The sequence below is a fragment of the Pinus tabuliformis genome, chromosome 9 (genome assembly GCF_031772625.1).
Source record: "Pinus tabuliformis cultivar Carrire ecotype Pingquan chromosome 9, CPIR1, whole genome shotgun sequence".
In the NCBI taxonomy this organism is placed as follows: domain Eukaryota; kingdom Viridiplantae; phylum Streptophyta; class Pinopsida; order Pinales; family Pinaceae; genus Pinus; species Pinus tabuliformis.
The window spans coordinates 1,402,002,012-1,402,019,624 of NC_142307.1; the positions used below are offsets into that span (position 1 = coordinate 1,402,002,012).

General features: G+C 37.7%; 1 protein-coding gene across 1 annotated transcript in view; it reads left to right on the forward strand.

Annotated features, from left to right (window-relative positions):
* Positions 1–10,290: 10,290 nt before the first annotated feature.
* LOC149153795 (NADP-dependent malic enzyme 2-like) overlaps positions 10,291–17,613 on the forward strand; it is an 86,044-nt gene continuing 78,721 nt past the window's right edge. The window contains exons 1-4 of the mRNA XM_089443926.1: positions 10,291–10,560; positions 10,663–10,734; positions 11,208–11,291; positions 12,820–12,891. Of these exons, the coding sequence (XP_089300052.1) occupies positions 10,351–10,560; positions 10,663–10,734; positions 11,208–11,291; positions 12,820–12,891 (438 nt within the window). The 5' untranslated portion in view covers positions 10,291–10,350. The remainder of the gene's footprint in view (positions 10,561–10,662; positions 10,735–11,207; positions 11,292–12,819; positions 12,892–17,613) is intronic.

Here is a 17,613-nt window from a genome sequence, read left to right on the forward strand (position 1 = left end):
CCTGGATTGATTGGTTTACTGGTGCAGGAGACCCCGAGTATGCTTTGAGAGATGATAGATTAGAATACAACGGCAGAGTATGCTTAGGATATCTTATGTGCTGCTGAAACAAAAGTCATAAACTTGATACTGAACCATTAAATGAGAAACACATGCGCACTACTTACTTCAAAGAACTCGTTTTCGTTACCTAAGATCTGGTCTCATTGAATCCTAAGACCTGGTCTCAGTCTGCCATAGAAGGTTTATACTGGTGCAGGAGACCCCGAGTATGCTTTGAGAGATGATAGCTTAGAATACAACGGCAGAGTATGCTTAGGATATCTAAACAAAAGTCATAAACTTGATACTGAACCATTAAATGAAAAACACATGCGCACTATTTTCTTCAAAGAACTTGTTTTCGTTACCTAATATCTGGTCTCATTGAATCCTAAGACCTGGTCTCAGTCTACCATAGAAAAAAATCTGGAGCTCGTCCAAAAAGCTTGGTCGGTGCGAAACCCACTAGAAATTATAGATAGAAAATATAATGGACGTCTGTCAAAATGCGCTATAGAAAATATAATTCTTAACCTTATGAATGACATCTGTCAAAATGCATGCGCACACACTGCGGCAGATTGCCAACTTATGACATTTTGTCATCCCCAAGCGCCTATGTCTTTATTTGAAATAATTCATTGAAATCTTTGAATAAAATAGCTTTTCACTCCGACCACAAGTTTTTGGATTATCTTATTAATTTGTTTTTTATTTTCATTTTTAAACATTACTTAACTTAATTAATCAAATACATTTGATACCACTTTAAAACATAAAAAATAATTATAACCTTTTAAGTGTAACGCATATTTCTAAGCAAGGAATTTGGGATCGGAAGATAGGAAGGCGGGGGCACGGAGGAACTTTAGGAGCTCTAGTCCCTTATTCCTATAGTGAAGTCTCCATTCCACTGTTTAGTACTGCGAGAAAGACAGAAATCTACCTTTAGGTTAACTTTATCGAGGAATTTGGCATTCGTAGCAACCAGAGCTAAAAAAATGATGACTCCACGTTGGTGTTAACAATTTTGAATTGAAGTCTTTCTTCAGCGATTTTGATGTATGTTGTGCCATATAAACTATATCCAATACTGACAAAGCAGCATTCCATATAGTATTAGTAAATTGATAAATGTTTTCCATACATTAACAGTAAATTGATATATGCATTCCAAGGCAGCAAATTGATATATGTGTTCCATATCAGTAAATCGATATATGCGTTATGCAACTTTCTTTCCTTCTTGCGTTATGCATTCTCGACATATTTGTTCCAAAGCAACATTATTGGGTTATGAAACATTCTTGCATTGACTATCGTCCTCATTCTTGATGTCGTTCCATAGTGTTAGTTTCACATTGTTCCATATAACATATTGATTGCAGCACTTGTCAACCATATTGCATATTGTTCTAATACGTACCAACAATGTTCTAATATGTAAGCACAGAGATAGCTCTCCTTTAAAAAACGTTATGCCATAAAATTTGTTCTACGCTCTCCATAAAAATTCTATACGATAAAGAACGACTAAATGCAACGTAATGAATTCTTTATTGAGCCAACGTTTTTGTATTGAGCCAATTGCATAATGATTTGGAACATTGTATTGGTACCGAAGAACCTAGTATTGGTTACTATCACTGCCATATAGGACTTCTCTATTTACTGGATTGTTACGAGGGTGAAGCTGAGGAGTTCTGCACGTCGACAGCTCAAACGAAGGTTTTTATCGATACCGAATAGCCTCAGATTCTTTAAAGCAGCGGGTTCTTGAAATTATGTGAGCTCGATCCTCCATTTGCTTTTCATGCGATAGCATATTTCTATACCAGATTCTTGAAAGCATAGGTCTGCCCATTTTGTTAAACTCACTAATCTTGATCCCATAAAGAGCACATGATTGATTGACTACCTCGTATAGATATCTTACTCTGCTACTGGAGGTTCTAAAACAGGCTATAGAGCTCTCTCGGAAATTGGTCCTGGAACTAGATTTGCACCTGTCCTTGCTTATGGGTAAACAACTAGATCAATCGTCTAAACTACTGATCAACCCAATCTACCTATGCTTATTTTGCTACTACTTCTCCTGGTCTTGCTTATGCATCTGGATCTGCTACTGTTGGTTTCACTGAGTCCACTACTTTGTTACTTTGATGCTTGCTTTGCTCCAGCTAGCTATGCTTTTAGTTATTCACCACCACCTAATCTTGAAGCTGCCCTTGGCTATGCTACTGTCTATGCTTATATGCGTATGGCTTATTCAATGCTCAAGCCCCCTTCCAATCAAGGCAGATATGCGTATGGCTTATTCAATGCTCAAGCCCCCTTCCAATCAAGGCAGGGACTAGCTCACATAGTTTCCCCTTTTTTCATAATTGCAGTTGTTATAATTGATCTTTTCTAATACATTCTACTTTTTTCATAATTTCAGTTGTTATACTTGATCTTTTCTAACACATTCTACTAACAGAATGGTTCATACTGCAAAACAGGACAAATATTCTCTTTCGGACATTTGGGCAAATAATCCCTATGTCAGAAAAGCAATTCATGCGCAATCGGTATCCACTTTAACCTTGTCCTAGCTAGTTAATTTTCTTCTCGTCTTTTTATCATGGCAAATTCAAATCATTAGTAAAAGAGTTTCAGGCTTAAGCTTAGAAGGTCATAACACTATCCAGGAATTTAAATCAGTTGGCATTTCAGCAGGTGTTGAATATAGAACTTCTCCATACTTGTTGCTGCAGGCAGTAAAGGAGACTTGCAATGGTAGCTATTCGTATTCCACCAATGCTTTTTGTCAATCGAAGATATTAGAAGTGTGGGAGGTAATGCTTGTAGTCCACTCGAGTCTCCTTTGCTAAATTCGGGACATTACATTATTCCTTGGAAAATTAGTCCTGATTTGGCATTTTGAAAAACAGGTTTTGAACGGAACCAACAGAGGCAATATTCTTCATCCGATTTGTTACACACATAGCCTAGAGGAGCAGCGAAATCAATCCGAGCCATGGAGATTCCCAAGGCGTCTCAAGATGCTTCTACATCTGCTTATCAAATCATGAGTTACCTCTTGCTTAACCATGAAATGGCTAGGCTCACGAATCTTCTTCTGTCTCCTTCAAGGGAAATACAGGATTCCATACGAGGATTCCACTTGAAACATTTTTTTTACTACTGTTTGATCTGAATGACTCTGCTGATTGCTTTTTATCAAATACCACCATATTGGCTTAAACATACATTCCTATTAATTTAGATACTAGCGAATCACCTGGCACTTTTTGATACTAAACCAGATTGTTGGTTCACTGGACATTGTGGAATCAGTGAAAACTCCGCCAACTAGTAGATCTTTAGCCCTAGACCTTAAATGTTAACTTCATGCAGGGACTCGCTGCCTCGCAGCTTCCCTTGTTGCCGTGCGATGTGCTGGCACGGTTTATTTTCACTGAACCACTACTGCTTTTCCTGGAAAAAGTGAGTTGAATTATGTAACCCATGAATGAGACGGCCAATAAGAATATGTTATTTTAGCCCTCCACGGATTGCAACAGTCAAACGGCTTAGAATTATGAAACGATAACATGTATGATATTTTCTCAGGTTTGAAGGCAATGCAAATCCATAATCAACTATGCTAATTCTAGGTACGCGTATATGGTCTGTGATTTGTTTTATTGATTGATTTAGTATATAGGTTGGAATTTTTTCCACAGACAACGACAGAAATAAACCGAATACGGTCTTTCTAGATTCTAGTAATCTAATCGTCACTGTATAGTCAAACAATGACGGGCCCGTTGTCCTTCCCTATGACAAAATGGGGTTCCACGGATATAAAATTACTCAATAATCACAACGAAATCGGTGTTTCATAATCACTATAAAAATGGTATTTACTATATTTACCTAGTAAAGGCCCACGTATGTTAAAGTAGATACGAGTAAAGAATAGTTAAAGTATTCATTATGATTAGAAAGTAAGGAAGGCGTGTGTGAAGTCCCGGTGTAACACTCGTTGTGATTGGAAGTGATCGAAAAAGTAATTTGAAATACGTAACCGCACTCCCTTCGTTTTAATTTCCTGTCATGTGGATAAATAATAATTCAAGAAAGTAATCATTACGATTGTAGATTAAATAATACATATGACAAGGCCAAACATGAGATGGTGCACGATTCGATGGTATTTTGTTAATGAAACATTATGCTTCTCGTGGGGTCGTTTGATTAGACCTTTTTTTCCTTCGGTTCATGCTTTGCTTGGGCCAGTCATTACTAAAACCATCTCAATTTAGGTTTTGGCATGACACAGCTCATAACACCTGTGCTGACAATTCATTGGCCGCATGTTTTTCCAGAGCATAACACCATGCACATAAACCATTGGCTGCATGCATGGTTAATGTAACATGTCAAATTCGCTTTAATTCCGTCATCACTATGCCCAGGTATCGGCTTCAGCAAGACTAATGAGTTGTCCATTGCATTGCCATTATCGCCTTCGTTGTAACCATTGTCATTATGGCCTTCGCTATAAGCAACCCAATCTGTAAGCATTGCCATTATCGCCTTCACTGTCGAATACTAGAGCTGTTGCAGAACGCGCTCTATCTGCTCAATGGCAGGTGCAGCTGTTATAGTTTCCCTGCAGCAATTAAAAGGCCTTCTGGGAATTCAACACTTCACTACCAAGATGGCATGATTTCTGTTTTGCATTCTGTTTTGGAACGTAAAAACGAGGCTGGTTTAGTTTAGTTTACTTGGCTAGTAAATTTGCCTTGAGTTTACATACATTTTAATGACTCTGCCCAACAAATTTTATCCTTCTATGTACAGTGGGCATGGCAGACAGTTGTGATGGGACTATTTTTCTTAGCATTGCTGCTCACTGCACACTATATTGTAAGTGTAATTTTCTTCTAACGTTTGTTAATAACATTGTTAAACTTTGAATTTGAATCACGCAACATGCAAGTGCTGAAATGATCCAGTTTTTCATTATTTTTTGTTGTATGGCAGAGCAAGAGGAATCCCAAGCTATTCTGGATTTCTGCTGCTGCTCCCTTGACATCAGTGATTATAGCTATACCACGACGGCCCAGGAAACCTGGTTCAGCCCAACTGCAGGTAGAGATCAAGAAACCCAACTGCATGTAGGTTTCTTTCCTAGTTTTCTATTTTTTATTTTTTCTCAGCGGATAAAATAAAGATTATATTTCCTTATTTATAGGATTCACTCTCCGAAAGACAAAAAACACCAAATAACCTCGGCTTGCATAACAATTTTATTAGGGTTAATTATTTCTCAATCAATATTATTTTGTTTTTTGTCTTTGGTACAGTAAATCTTATAAATTTTGTGTCTACCAAATAAACCACGGCTTGAATAACAGTTTCTTAGAGTTAATTAAATAACCCAATATCTTATATATGTTGTGGTGGTTCATTAAGTTGGTCAGGCTCCTCGCAAGCCAGCTGAGGATGCGCAAGGCGGCACCTTCATGTGTTTCGAGACACATGTAAATATCCAATTTTATTTTTATCTAAAGTATGAAATAAAAGTCGAGCATTATTTTATTTTTATTCAAAGTCTGAAAGTATTATACATATGAATAAGAACTAATGCTAACTTTCAAGTTAAGATTAGTGTCAAAATGACCTCGCCTAAAAATTTAAGATATCTAAAGCTTCCATTATGAATTGCCACCTACTACACCTGCATTGCCACCTAATTCTCCCATGCAAAGCCTCGTGTCAAGGAAATCTAGATCCAAAACCATGCAAAGCTTGGTGTCAAGAAAATCTAGATCCTTTTGGTTTATGGCTATTGTATTTGTAGTTGATAATCGAAACTATGTTTTTTGCTCCTATGCCTCTAGTCTTATCTAGCCAGGAATAATATGGTCTTTTCTATAAACAGAATAATATGGTACAAGAAGTGAATCTAGCCAAAAATATCATATACATGAAGCAAATTTAGCCAAACATAACGGGAGAAATTCCAGAAGAACTGGCTACCTTGACTTACCTCTGGGATCTGTAAGACTGCTTTTGATTTTTCAATGAAACTGAATACTTTTCTTTCTAGCCACTGCAGGGAATTGTTTTTGTTTTCAGAGGAAAACAAAGGAAAATGGGTGCAATATAACTATCATATAATGTCTCTGGTTGCCCAAAGCAAATCATTGACCAGTAACATAATTTCACAAGTACAGTTTATTATTTTGTTAGATGAATTTTTGGAAAAAGAATTGTACCTGCTATTTTCGCCCAGCAATTTCTTTCCTAATCCCATTCTTCCTCCTCTTGTAGTTTTTTTTTCTTTCGACGATTTTTCCCTGCACAACAAGGTTTGTAATTTGATAGTTGTCATGATGTTAAAAGAAAATTTTCAAATTACTTATGTTAATGGAAAAGTGGCAGCAGGGTAGTACTGTTTCTATAATTAGAAATATTTAATTTATCTAGATAAAACCATTACCTGTTCATCCTTCATTCTGTTATTATCTCCCTTCTTTTGGTAATGACAATGATACACTATAACTTATGTCTACAGAATTCGCACGGTACACCCGGCGGCACATGCCGCCACCACATCGATGTTACTCTTCAGTCGCTGATGACACGTCCAACAAACGACACCGTACGGCTGGTATGGCTGGGTGGGATTGTTGGGAATAGAGAACCGGAAACACTAAGAGAGCCTCGGCCTCGTAAGTCTCTATCGGAACCTAAGTAGCTCTAGAAATGATCCATGATTAACGTTATTGTAACCAAATTTTACATCATTTTTCCTATATACTATTTCGCTTGTTGTTTATATATCTGAATTGAAAGAACTACCTATACAGAACAATTTCACCTTGTGCCCTGATTGCTGCAGACGACCAGATATCGCCGTCTCCTGCTGTCGATGAGCAGCAACAACAACAACAATCTGTCCGACCTCCTCTGCCTCTGCAAATTTTGTCCGACCTCTGCCTCTGCAAATTTTGTCCGACCTCTGCCTCTGCAAATTAACCTGTCCGACCTGCTCTGCCTCTGCAAATTTTGTCCGACCTCTGCCTCTGCAAATTTTGTCCGACCTCTGCCTCTGCAAATTTTGATGCATAGAGAGCTAATTAGAATGATTTATCTACAATGGATAGGGAGAAACAACACAAAAGGGAAGGAATGGGTGATTCAAGTGATTTTGTTTATGCAACAGTTGTTTCTTATGATTCAATTGCAAATTTTCAGCTATTTTCATTCAATTTTCAGCAAATTCCAACAATTTCCATAAATTTACAAATTGTTTTTGCAAATTTTCATTCATTTTTTACTCTATAGGTTAGCTAGATTTGATTTCTTCCAATGAAAACAAAAACTAAAAAATAGACATGAAGGTAACTGCTGGTTTTTGTTTTAAGAAAACAGCGTCAACCAGAAATAAATGGGTATAGTACTATGATAGGAAATTTACCTCTGTTAATGAAGCTTTCACATCACTCTCGTTTGTACTAACAGGACCAAGACAGCTCCTTCTGTGCTTAAGCTTGCTCTAGCTTCCCTTTCTTGGCATTTACAATAATTGAATATTCAGTTGGCTTAGATTAATCCAAGGGTGTTTTCGCTGAAATAGCCTGAATCTCAAGCCCAAATTTCAGAAAATCAAGAGCCAAGCTTTGGCTTCTTTAATTAAATTTGTCCATATCAGAAATGTTTAATCAAAACTATGATAACTTACCTAAAATACATTAATAATACTCGGATCTCTAGTCAATTGCATCTATAGTTGTAGCAGACATTAAAGTAAGGTCCGAGGCAATTCTTCGACTTAATCCGAATCGGTTTTTTCATGTTCCTGAATTAATACGATGAATTCACAGCTGCAGAGCAGTCTCAATTTGTTAAATTTGTAAAGCTCAATTATGTTCTGAACAATAAATACCTCTGTTGACAAAAAAAAAGACGCAGTTGACGTCCGCCTGTTCAAATCCCCATCGTTCTCCAAACCGTCCAACCTCCGTCCACCGACACTATGAAGATGGAATGAATGGTTAAAGCGTCTTTCGGGGAGGCGGAAATCAAAAGTCGTACAGCAAACGAAGCCTGCCTTTATGCATTGCTCTGATGAAGCACTCTCATGAAGAATAGAACCAGGTTTACACCCACCCCAAAGCCTGAAGCAGGAAGCTCGGATGCGGTCCTCCAAGGAAACCGCATGCAAATTGACATGCGACATGTTCTCAGGGAAGGGTGGAACGCATGGCTTGCATGCAATGTAATCGTGTTGGCATTGAGATGGTAATGCATTGCGTGTAATCGTGTTGGCATTGAGCTGGTAATGCATTGCGTGCTCAGTTCTTGGTCCACGTGGGCACAATACTTTTTCTTTTTAAACAATGGACATAAAAGACCTTATAAATCGGCGCCATTTGTGTTTACACATTTTCGGAATTGGCACTAGAGCATGGAGACTTACTGTTTCATTCTTCATGCCTTTTTATGGTTTGTTATGAAAGAATTTACTTGGAAGTGTTGTATTTCTGTTATAACTTTACAACAGGATTTTGAGGTCGTATTTAGTCTTTTCCTAACTCAAGTGGGGGACAAAACCTGCAACTCCACTATTTCTACAACAAAACCACTGAGTGTCCAACTTCATACTACCTCGGTGATTCCTTTGAGAGGACGATTCCTGGTACGCAATTTGCTGCTATATTGCCACTTCTAAACATAAATCATCATGCATGTATAACAGTTTGCTTGAGTTGATTATATTTATGTCAAGTTTTCTTTCGTCGAAATAGAAATAATATAAGAAATATTTATAGCGCTTCTTTCTGGTTCGCAGTGTTTTTCTAGAGTCACCACTGGCATAAATAAAGTTGCAGACCTGCAATTGCACTTCTGGAGAGAAAAACTTGCGAGAATTCAAGTACCCCGAGACTTTCACAACAAGCTTGTCTACGCTCACAGAGGACGAGGCCAACAGACGGAAATCTACAATTCCATGCCACCCAATTCTGTAAATCCGCGAATTTACTGTTTCGCCCACCTGTAGATTTGGATGCTGGTATCCTTAGTTGGACCAGATCCGGACCAGTGAATTTTTGTATGAGAGGAGTGATAAGCTTTCCTCACTGAAGAAACTAAGGGAAAGGCAACAAATAACATTGCCAGAGCTTTACAGTCCATGGGCGGTCAATGTGTCGATCAATAAGCTCTACGGCTATGACTGTTTCTATATTACTGTAAGGCTATAACTGTTGCTTATGTAAGGCCGCTATGTCACTTGCTTTCTGTATGTCAGCTATCACTGGCTATGACTGGCTATGTCTGGCAGCTATGTCTGGTTCTTATGTATGGCTGCACTAGCTCTGTAAGGCTATGACTGGCTGTGTCTGGCTGTATGGCTATGTCAGTTACTTATGTGCATCTTGTCAAAAGGTGAATTGCATATAACAAGCATTTTCCACTACGAAATAGGCTATATTCTCGGAAGCTAAATGGGCTAGACAGAACTATGTGCAGGGACTACTGACAACTATAAGTGCTTAGCTTTCAGTCTGATAGTAGTATGCCTTATTCCTCCTTCTGCATTCGCTCATAAGAGTCCTTGCTAGCTGCAAGAAGTTACCCTCATACGATATAAGAATAAGGTTATTAGATGAAGGATGGAAGACCGCTCTGGCAACTGGGATGAGAGAAAGAATACGAATAAGTGACTCGCTTGAGTAAGACAAGCATACCTCGTATGGGCTCGAGTACGAGCTGACGTCTTTGCAGAGTAGGGCGCAACTACGGAATAGGAATCCCGTTTTCATAAAGAAGGAGCGGTGACTCAGACTTCTTGGTCGTGAAAGGCCGGAGTTCCCATAGCAGCCATTCTTTCTGCAAGCCCTCGTCAAGCTCTTGTTAAGCTTCTTCAAGCCAAGCACGGCGCGCAAGAGAAGGGGCACTAGTTGAAGAAAACCACCATGGAACGGATACTTTCTAACCTGCTGAACTTTCTCAATCAACCTAGATGAAGCCTTGAATTCAGTCAGTTCAGGTGAAAAGAACTTCCCCCTGTGCCAACGATATCCCAGAAGTTCGAGCATCATCAGATTGGACAGCGCAGATTGCACACTGTAAGTTTGTGTAATTTCTCCCATCCATATATATGCCAAGCAGAAGACAATCAGATAATACGAAAGAGAAGCAACCTACGGCCATCTCCTGCTGTTCGTTGTCTGTTGTATAGCTTAGTCTGCTAAGCACCTTGTACATAGTACATTTTAGAGCCCCTTCATTTCTATTCCATGATGAATGCATGTAACTGACAGAAAAGGATTTTTAACCCACTATTGCATGTCTCGCCTTGTAGTCAGTCAATTATTTTGTATTTTTATTCTCTTAACTACTCTACTGGTATGTGGACAGTGTCTTCCAATAACAATTGATGTTGGGACCAACAATGAAAATCTCTTAAATGATGAATTTTATATTGGTCTCCGACAAAAGCGCACTACTGGCCAGGTTTCCTTCTATTTGAATGAACTAGTAAATGCTTCCTTTATTTTCTTCAGTTCTCAGGGACAAAATATCTTGTGGCTGATGATATGTTTTTATGCTTTGTAGGAATATTATGACTTCCTTCATGAGTTCATGTGTGCAGTGAAACAAAATTATGGAGAGAAAGTTCTTATCCAGGTTAGTTGCTAAACACTTGTTTCTTTTGTCAAGATAATTGATTTTCATATCATTTTGCATGAACATATTTACTTTGTATGCTAGCTACCTTAGCATTTTGTTGGTACTTTGATAAGATATGCCTGGGAGCTGGAAAGCTCATGATAGTTATTGAAACCATGCAAGAAGATTATAAATGAACAAATACTTTAGGAATTGATTTTCATATCATTTTTGCATGAACATATTTACTTTGTATGGTAGTTACCTTTAGCATTTTGTTGGGACTTTGATAAGATATGTCTGGGAGCTGGAAAATTCTTGCTAGTTATTGAAACCATGCAAGAAGATTATAAATGAACAAATATTTTAGGATTTTCAATTTAATAAACCTGTTTGTTTTTGCACTCTATTTGCAATAGACCAAGCAAACCTCTATAAAGAAAAACATGCACAATTGATTGATTAAATGACATTTTACGTCCTCATGACAGTTTGAAGACTTTGCCAATCACAATGCCTTTGAGTTGCTGGCAAAATATCAGAAAACCCATCTTGTGTTCAATGATGACATTCAGGTTTGCCTACAATGACTGACTGCAACATGAACGGCAGAGCTAGAAGCTCTGTAAGAGTTCAGATCCATAATAAACTAATGCAAATGCAACATGAAGGGCAAGGCTAGAAGATCTGTAAGAGTTCAGAGCCATAATAAACTGATGATGCAAATGGTGAACAACAAGGGTGAGTGCAATGATGGTAAGCATAAGGATGCAAACTGTAGCAGAGCAGAGCATTAGGCACAAGTGCGCAAGCATCAAGAAGAAATTCAAATAATATCAAAACACTACTAGAATGATCCCTAATATGTTGCAGCCTTGCTCTCTTACCATAAAAAGAACATCATTTTTTATCAAAGCACTGTACTCAGGCTTTGAGTGAACTACTTCAAGAAAAAAATAGAGGTCCGTTCAATCTCAAAGCTCCCAGATACTCTGTAACCAAAATGAAGACATCAAAGAAACCATTGACGTCTTTCTTGTAGTTATTGTAGCTAATTTTTAGGAGGGACTTATTTCTCACTCACGATCTACCATATACGCCAATTTTGCGACCTTTGCAAGGATTTTCCTTCGGCCAAATATACATCTACTCACGGGTAGATTGAAAGGCCCTCTCATCAAAGTTGGGCAGAGCTTGAAGAAAGTGCTGAGACTGCAACGTAATCTACTAACTATTGGAGGATTTAGAAATGGAAAATTGAAGCTCTTGCAAAAGGGCATCAAATCTGGTTTTTCAAACTCGATTTCTCGAGGAAAGGGGGTTGTGGCAATGGAGACACCACCCTTGCTCTTGATATCGGTTGGTGACATCAATCAAATTCAAGATGTCTTCTATCCTTTGTAAACTTGTTTCCACCTGCTTGGGGAGCCTCCTCTATCGAGATTGGAATAGGTTGCTAATCTGAATTAACAAACCCTTCACTCCGCTAAAGTCAATATTCAATACTTGGAGGTTATTCTCCAGCTTGGTAACATTTTCCAAATTCCATCTTTCTCTTGAATTAACTTCGTTCAACAGTTTAGCAATAATGTTGTTAGTATCTTCAGCGGCCACTCCTCTTCCAGTACTTATTGCCATTAAAAGCAAGTATTATGGCCTTCTTGCTCATTTTGCTGGTATGAGCCCACTTTCGTTACTAGAGCTCCATCCCTTCTCCTCTGTTCTATAATAAAAACTTGATAACCGATAACAAATATAACAATTTTGTAAGAAATTGCATCAATTTACTCTCAATCTGTGCTTGGTTTGACCTTATCAGATTGGTGCAGACCTCCCATATAAGGAGGTAAATAGATGCATCAAGTTAACTGGTGCTTATAATTTGAACATATAAGGTTGGTGTAGAATTCCCAAAACTAATTATACTGAGAATCTTGTGTCAAATAGCAATGCCTAATAAGTATAATTAAATAATTAAATTCACCAACACTAAAATGTTTTACTTATTAATTACAGTAAAATTGTATTCATCACCATGTGACCAACAATGAAAATCTCTTAAATGATGAATTGTGGATGATGATATGTTTTTATGCTTTGTAGGAATATTATGACTTCCTTCATGAGTTCATGTGTGCAATGAAACAAAATTATGGAGAGAAAGTTCTTATCCAGGTTAGTTGCTAAACACTTGTTTCTTTTGTCAAGATAATTGATTTTCATATCATTTTGCATGAACATATTTAGTTTCTATGCTAGCTACCTTAGCATTTTCTTGGTACTTTGATAAGATATGCCTAGGAGCTGGAAAGCTCATGATAGTTATTGAAACCATGCAAGAAGATTATAAATGAACAAATACTTTAGGAATTGATTTTCATATCATTTTTGCATGAACATATTTACTTTGTATGGTAGTTACCTTTAGCATTTTGTTGGGACTTTGATAAGATATTTCTGGGAGCTGGAAAATTCTTGCTAGTTATTGAAACCATGCAATTTATGTGTAACTGTTTTAGTCATGTATCCTAAACTTCTCATGATATTGAATCTATACTAATGTGCAACTTGTATAGTATACCAACACCTTGAGGTAATGAACGGTGTATATTCAATACTTTAATGTCATATCAACGCTGCAATGACATCTTCATGTTTATACAATTTATGTGTAACTGTTTTAGTCATGTATCCTAAACTTCTCATGAAATTGAATCTATACTAATGTGCAACTTGTATAGTATACCAACACCCTGAGATAATGAACTGTGTATACTCAATACTTTAATGTCATCTCAGGAGTGGCACTTTCTTAGCAATGAGTTGACGCAACACCTTGAGGTCCGCATTGTAGCTCAAAAATATGTTACATATTGTTCTAGTTCTTTTGCTCTGCCTCCTTAGTCATGGATTTCCTGAACTTTGATGGGCCACGAAAGCTTTGGCCAATTAATTCGTGTGTTTTTGATAAAAACAGCTCAACACAATTTGCATCAGGAGACAGCAGTACTGAACATAAAGGTATGCCATGAAAGCATTGGCCAATTAATTCTTGTCTTCTTGATACAAACAGCTCACATATTGTTGTAGTTCTTTTTCTCTATGTATTTTCTGGTACACTGTGTCAATAATTGTGACACTGTAGTGAGCAGAATGAATAATCCAATTCAATATACAGTAATTCATGCAATCCAATCTTCAAAACCTGAGCTTGACAGAACAATGTATGTATAGATTAACCAAAATTCAAGAGTGTAAGCTTGTTCGGAAAATGAATTCTACAGAACTGAAATCAATCCAGAAGCCCTAACCAGAAGTTTGTAACCAAAGTTGCTACAGAAATTACTATAGATCTGGAACTATCCTTTAGCTCCTTCTTTGCTCAGGATCTGCTGACATAGGAGCCACAATTCCCTTCCTTTTCATCACTGTTCTACCTCACGTCAGCTATAGAGGCCCGAACCTATATGGTGATATTCATCTTCAGAGCTTCTTGAATGGCACAAACTCCAGCTCGGAAATCCCTCTCTGTATGAAGCCACCAGGTCTGCAGCAAGCCTAGGAACTCCCAAATAGCATCTGTTATAAAATGACTCCTACATGATACGTTTTCTGTAGAAATTTAGTTGCATAGCTTTGGAGGACTATTGGAAGAACTGGTTAAAAGTACATTACATAATGTAAATAAAGTTTTGTCATGCGCAGTGATTGAGAGATTCTGAACTCGGAGGAAAGTTTGTGGTAGTTGCACTGTTGGATTATGCAACACATTTTGTTATGGGCTGTGTTGGATCCAAAACTAAGACGGTTAAGCAATCACCTGCAAATGAAGACCCTGTTGTTCTTGCTGCAGAAACAGCATGTGAGTATAATTAATTTAGGTCTTGTGTTTCTGATTTTATTTTTCTTGTTGTAAAATGTACTGGATTTTTTTACCTATTTTTCCAAACGTTGCTGATTTTTAAGATCATTTATCTTTTGGAGATTGGACTATGTAGACACACATTCATGCACACAAACATACACATGTATGTATGCCCATACAGTCAATAATGTCTTGAGTGTGTAAATCTTCCCTGCTCTAGATGGGTATGTGATTTTGGTACAATTTTTGACTCTAATCAGCGTAGATTTTATTCTAACTTCTGACTGTGGCAAAAAATGGAATGTACAACACAGTCAAACCCATCATTGGCTCCAAGGGACTTCGAAAACGAGGCAGTGCCCACTTCGTCTCCCTTGCCATCGGCCATCAGACTTAGGAGCCTTTCATATCATTAGCTCCATTGCTAGATCTTCCTATCTCACTCATTCTTTCGTGAAAGACAATTGATTATTTTGTATTGTGACATGGTCTTTTATATATGTGTCACGACAACATTACAACAATCATATTCAATTTTCAATCAAATTCAAGTTCCATGTTTCTTATCCAAGAATATCTTGTGTAGGAAATCTTTAATTTGGATAGCAATACTTAAATACAGGGAAGATTAATGCAAGACTGCCCGATACAAAGCCAATGTAATGGGCAACATGTTTATCAATTCATAAATATAAATTACAATACGTTCTACGATATAAAGACGTTTTATCATCGTAGCATTACAATGAAGCAAGTGCTTCAGCCAGCTTCGTGAATTACAATGAAGCAAGTGCTTTAGCCCCAGCCTTTCTGTAGTGTTCACCCTCAGGTAGATATGCTATCTTCAACAAATTTGGCTGGTTAAAATGCTCTTCTTGTGGGCACAATGGCCAAAATTAGATTCTGAAGCACAAGCCAATGTGATAGCACATGTTAGTGCTCTTACTGACGCTTATGTGAACCACATATCAATCTGTCTCTTAGCTTGCCACTGCTCAAAGAGCAGTTGCAAAAATACATGGGACAGCTATGATTAGCTACAAAGGTGACCTTCTGTATACAAGCCTTACTGACGCTTATGTGAAGCACATATCAATCTGTCTCTTAGCTTGCCACTGCTCAGAGAGAAGTTGCAAAAATACATGGTTCAGTCATCTGCATTAGAGTCTTATACATGGAGGCACAATAAAATAGAATATATCTAGTATTACGTAGTGTGCTTTATAAGAAAGGGCTTTAGTTACACCTGTTGGCTTAACATGTCTTTCATACACTCATTACTTGTCCTGTTCTTTCATACACTCATTACTTGTCCTGTCTAGCCAATTGTTTATTAGAATAGCTTGGACCCAATTTACCACCAAGATTTCATTTGAAATCTGCCCCTGATGTCAGATCCATCACCTAATTCCGCATTTACTTCTGCCATCACATACATCATCTCATATGCCATCTGCTTCCGATGTCAGATAGATCGCTTAATTGCAAATTGTTTATTAGAATATCTTGGACGCAATCTAACACTAAGATTTCATTTGAGATCTGCCCCTGATGTCAGATACATCACCTAATTTCCCATTTACTTTTGTCGTCACATACATCATTCCATATGCCAATCGATTGCTCACTTAACGTAAGTTTCCCGTTTTATAGCGATCATTAAATACTGGCCTCCTCCAATAAATGCTCCTCATATTGGATTATATCCCCTCCGATCTGATCTTCAATGTTGGATTATATCCCCTCCAATCTGATCTTCAAGTATTTCAGCTCCATTCCAAATCAATCCGTATACGTACTTACTTCTGCACGTGTCAGCAATTTACCCCGCATTCAAGTCTTGTGATCTTGCATGGCTTTCCTTATTTGGTTGTATAGTAAAATATTCTCAAAAACCCAGTTCCATTCACACTTAAAACCAGCTTGCAAACACATTCAACTCTTTTATAAATTGGCAAAAGCAATGCCTAATTTCTCGCTTACAAAAGAAAACCACCTTCTGCACCTAGATATTGACATACATCTCTCTGCTTCACATTACATGCAATCCATTAGCATAAGCCAACTTACTCAACTTGCAACATTGTTTCTCTTAGCACTTGTTCTCATGACTCTTCTGATTATCGACATCGTAAAAGTAGAAACACGAAGAAAAAAGAAACCAAGAAAACAATAGCATCTTGAACGAGGAGCATATGATTATGGAGTATGTTTGAGTTGTATAGTCAAAATTCTGAATCTCACGCCTATTTTTGCATTACTTTACGCGTTGTCTTAATTCCCCACTTCCTTGTCTATTACAGGTCTACGAAAGATGCTTCAAATATGCATTTGGATCTGCCATGGCGCTGAAACTCTCATTTTTATGCTTTTATCGTCTTTGCTGGCATGCCGATGATTACAAAACTAGCATATCGCGCTGACAAAGGAGAAGCACTGCAAACTGCCCTGATTGCAAATAACAGCGTTCCTTGAATCTAAAGAATCTAACCAGTATTCCAGTTTTAGTCTGCTTCATAGGCATAATGTCGCGCTTGTCTTGTATTCTTCACATGTTACAGTCTGTCATAAGAAATGCTTATTTTAACTTGATGCTATGCATTTGGATCTGCCATGGTGCTGAAACTCTCATTTTTATGCTTTTATCGTCTCTGCTGGGATGTCGATGATTACAAAACAAGCATATCAAGCTGACAAAGGAGAGGCACTGCAGACTGCCCTGATTAGAAATAACAGCGCTCCTTGAATCTAAAGAATCAGTGTATCATTGATGCCAGTATTCTAGTTTCATTTTTTCTATATATATGAAAACTTTCTGAAAAAAGTACCAGTCTGCTTTATAGGCATAATGTCGTGCTTGTCTTGTACTCTTCACATGTTACAATCTGTCATAAGAAATGTTTATTTTAACTTGATGCTATGCATTTGGATCTGCCATGGTGCTGAAACTCTCATTTTTATGCTTTTATCGTCTCTGCTGGGATGTCGATGATTACGAAACTAGCATATCAAGCTCACAAAGGAGAGGCACT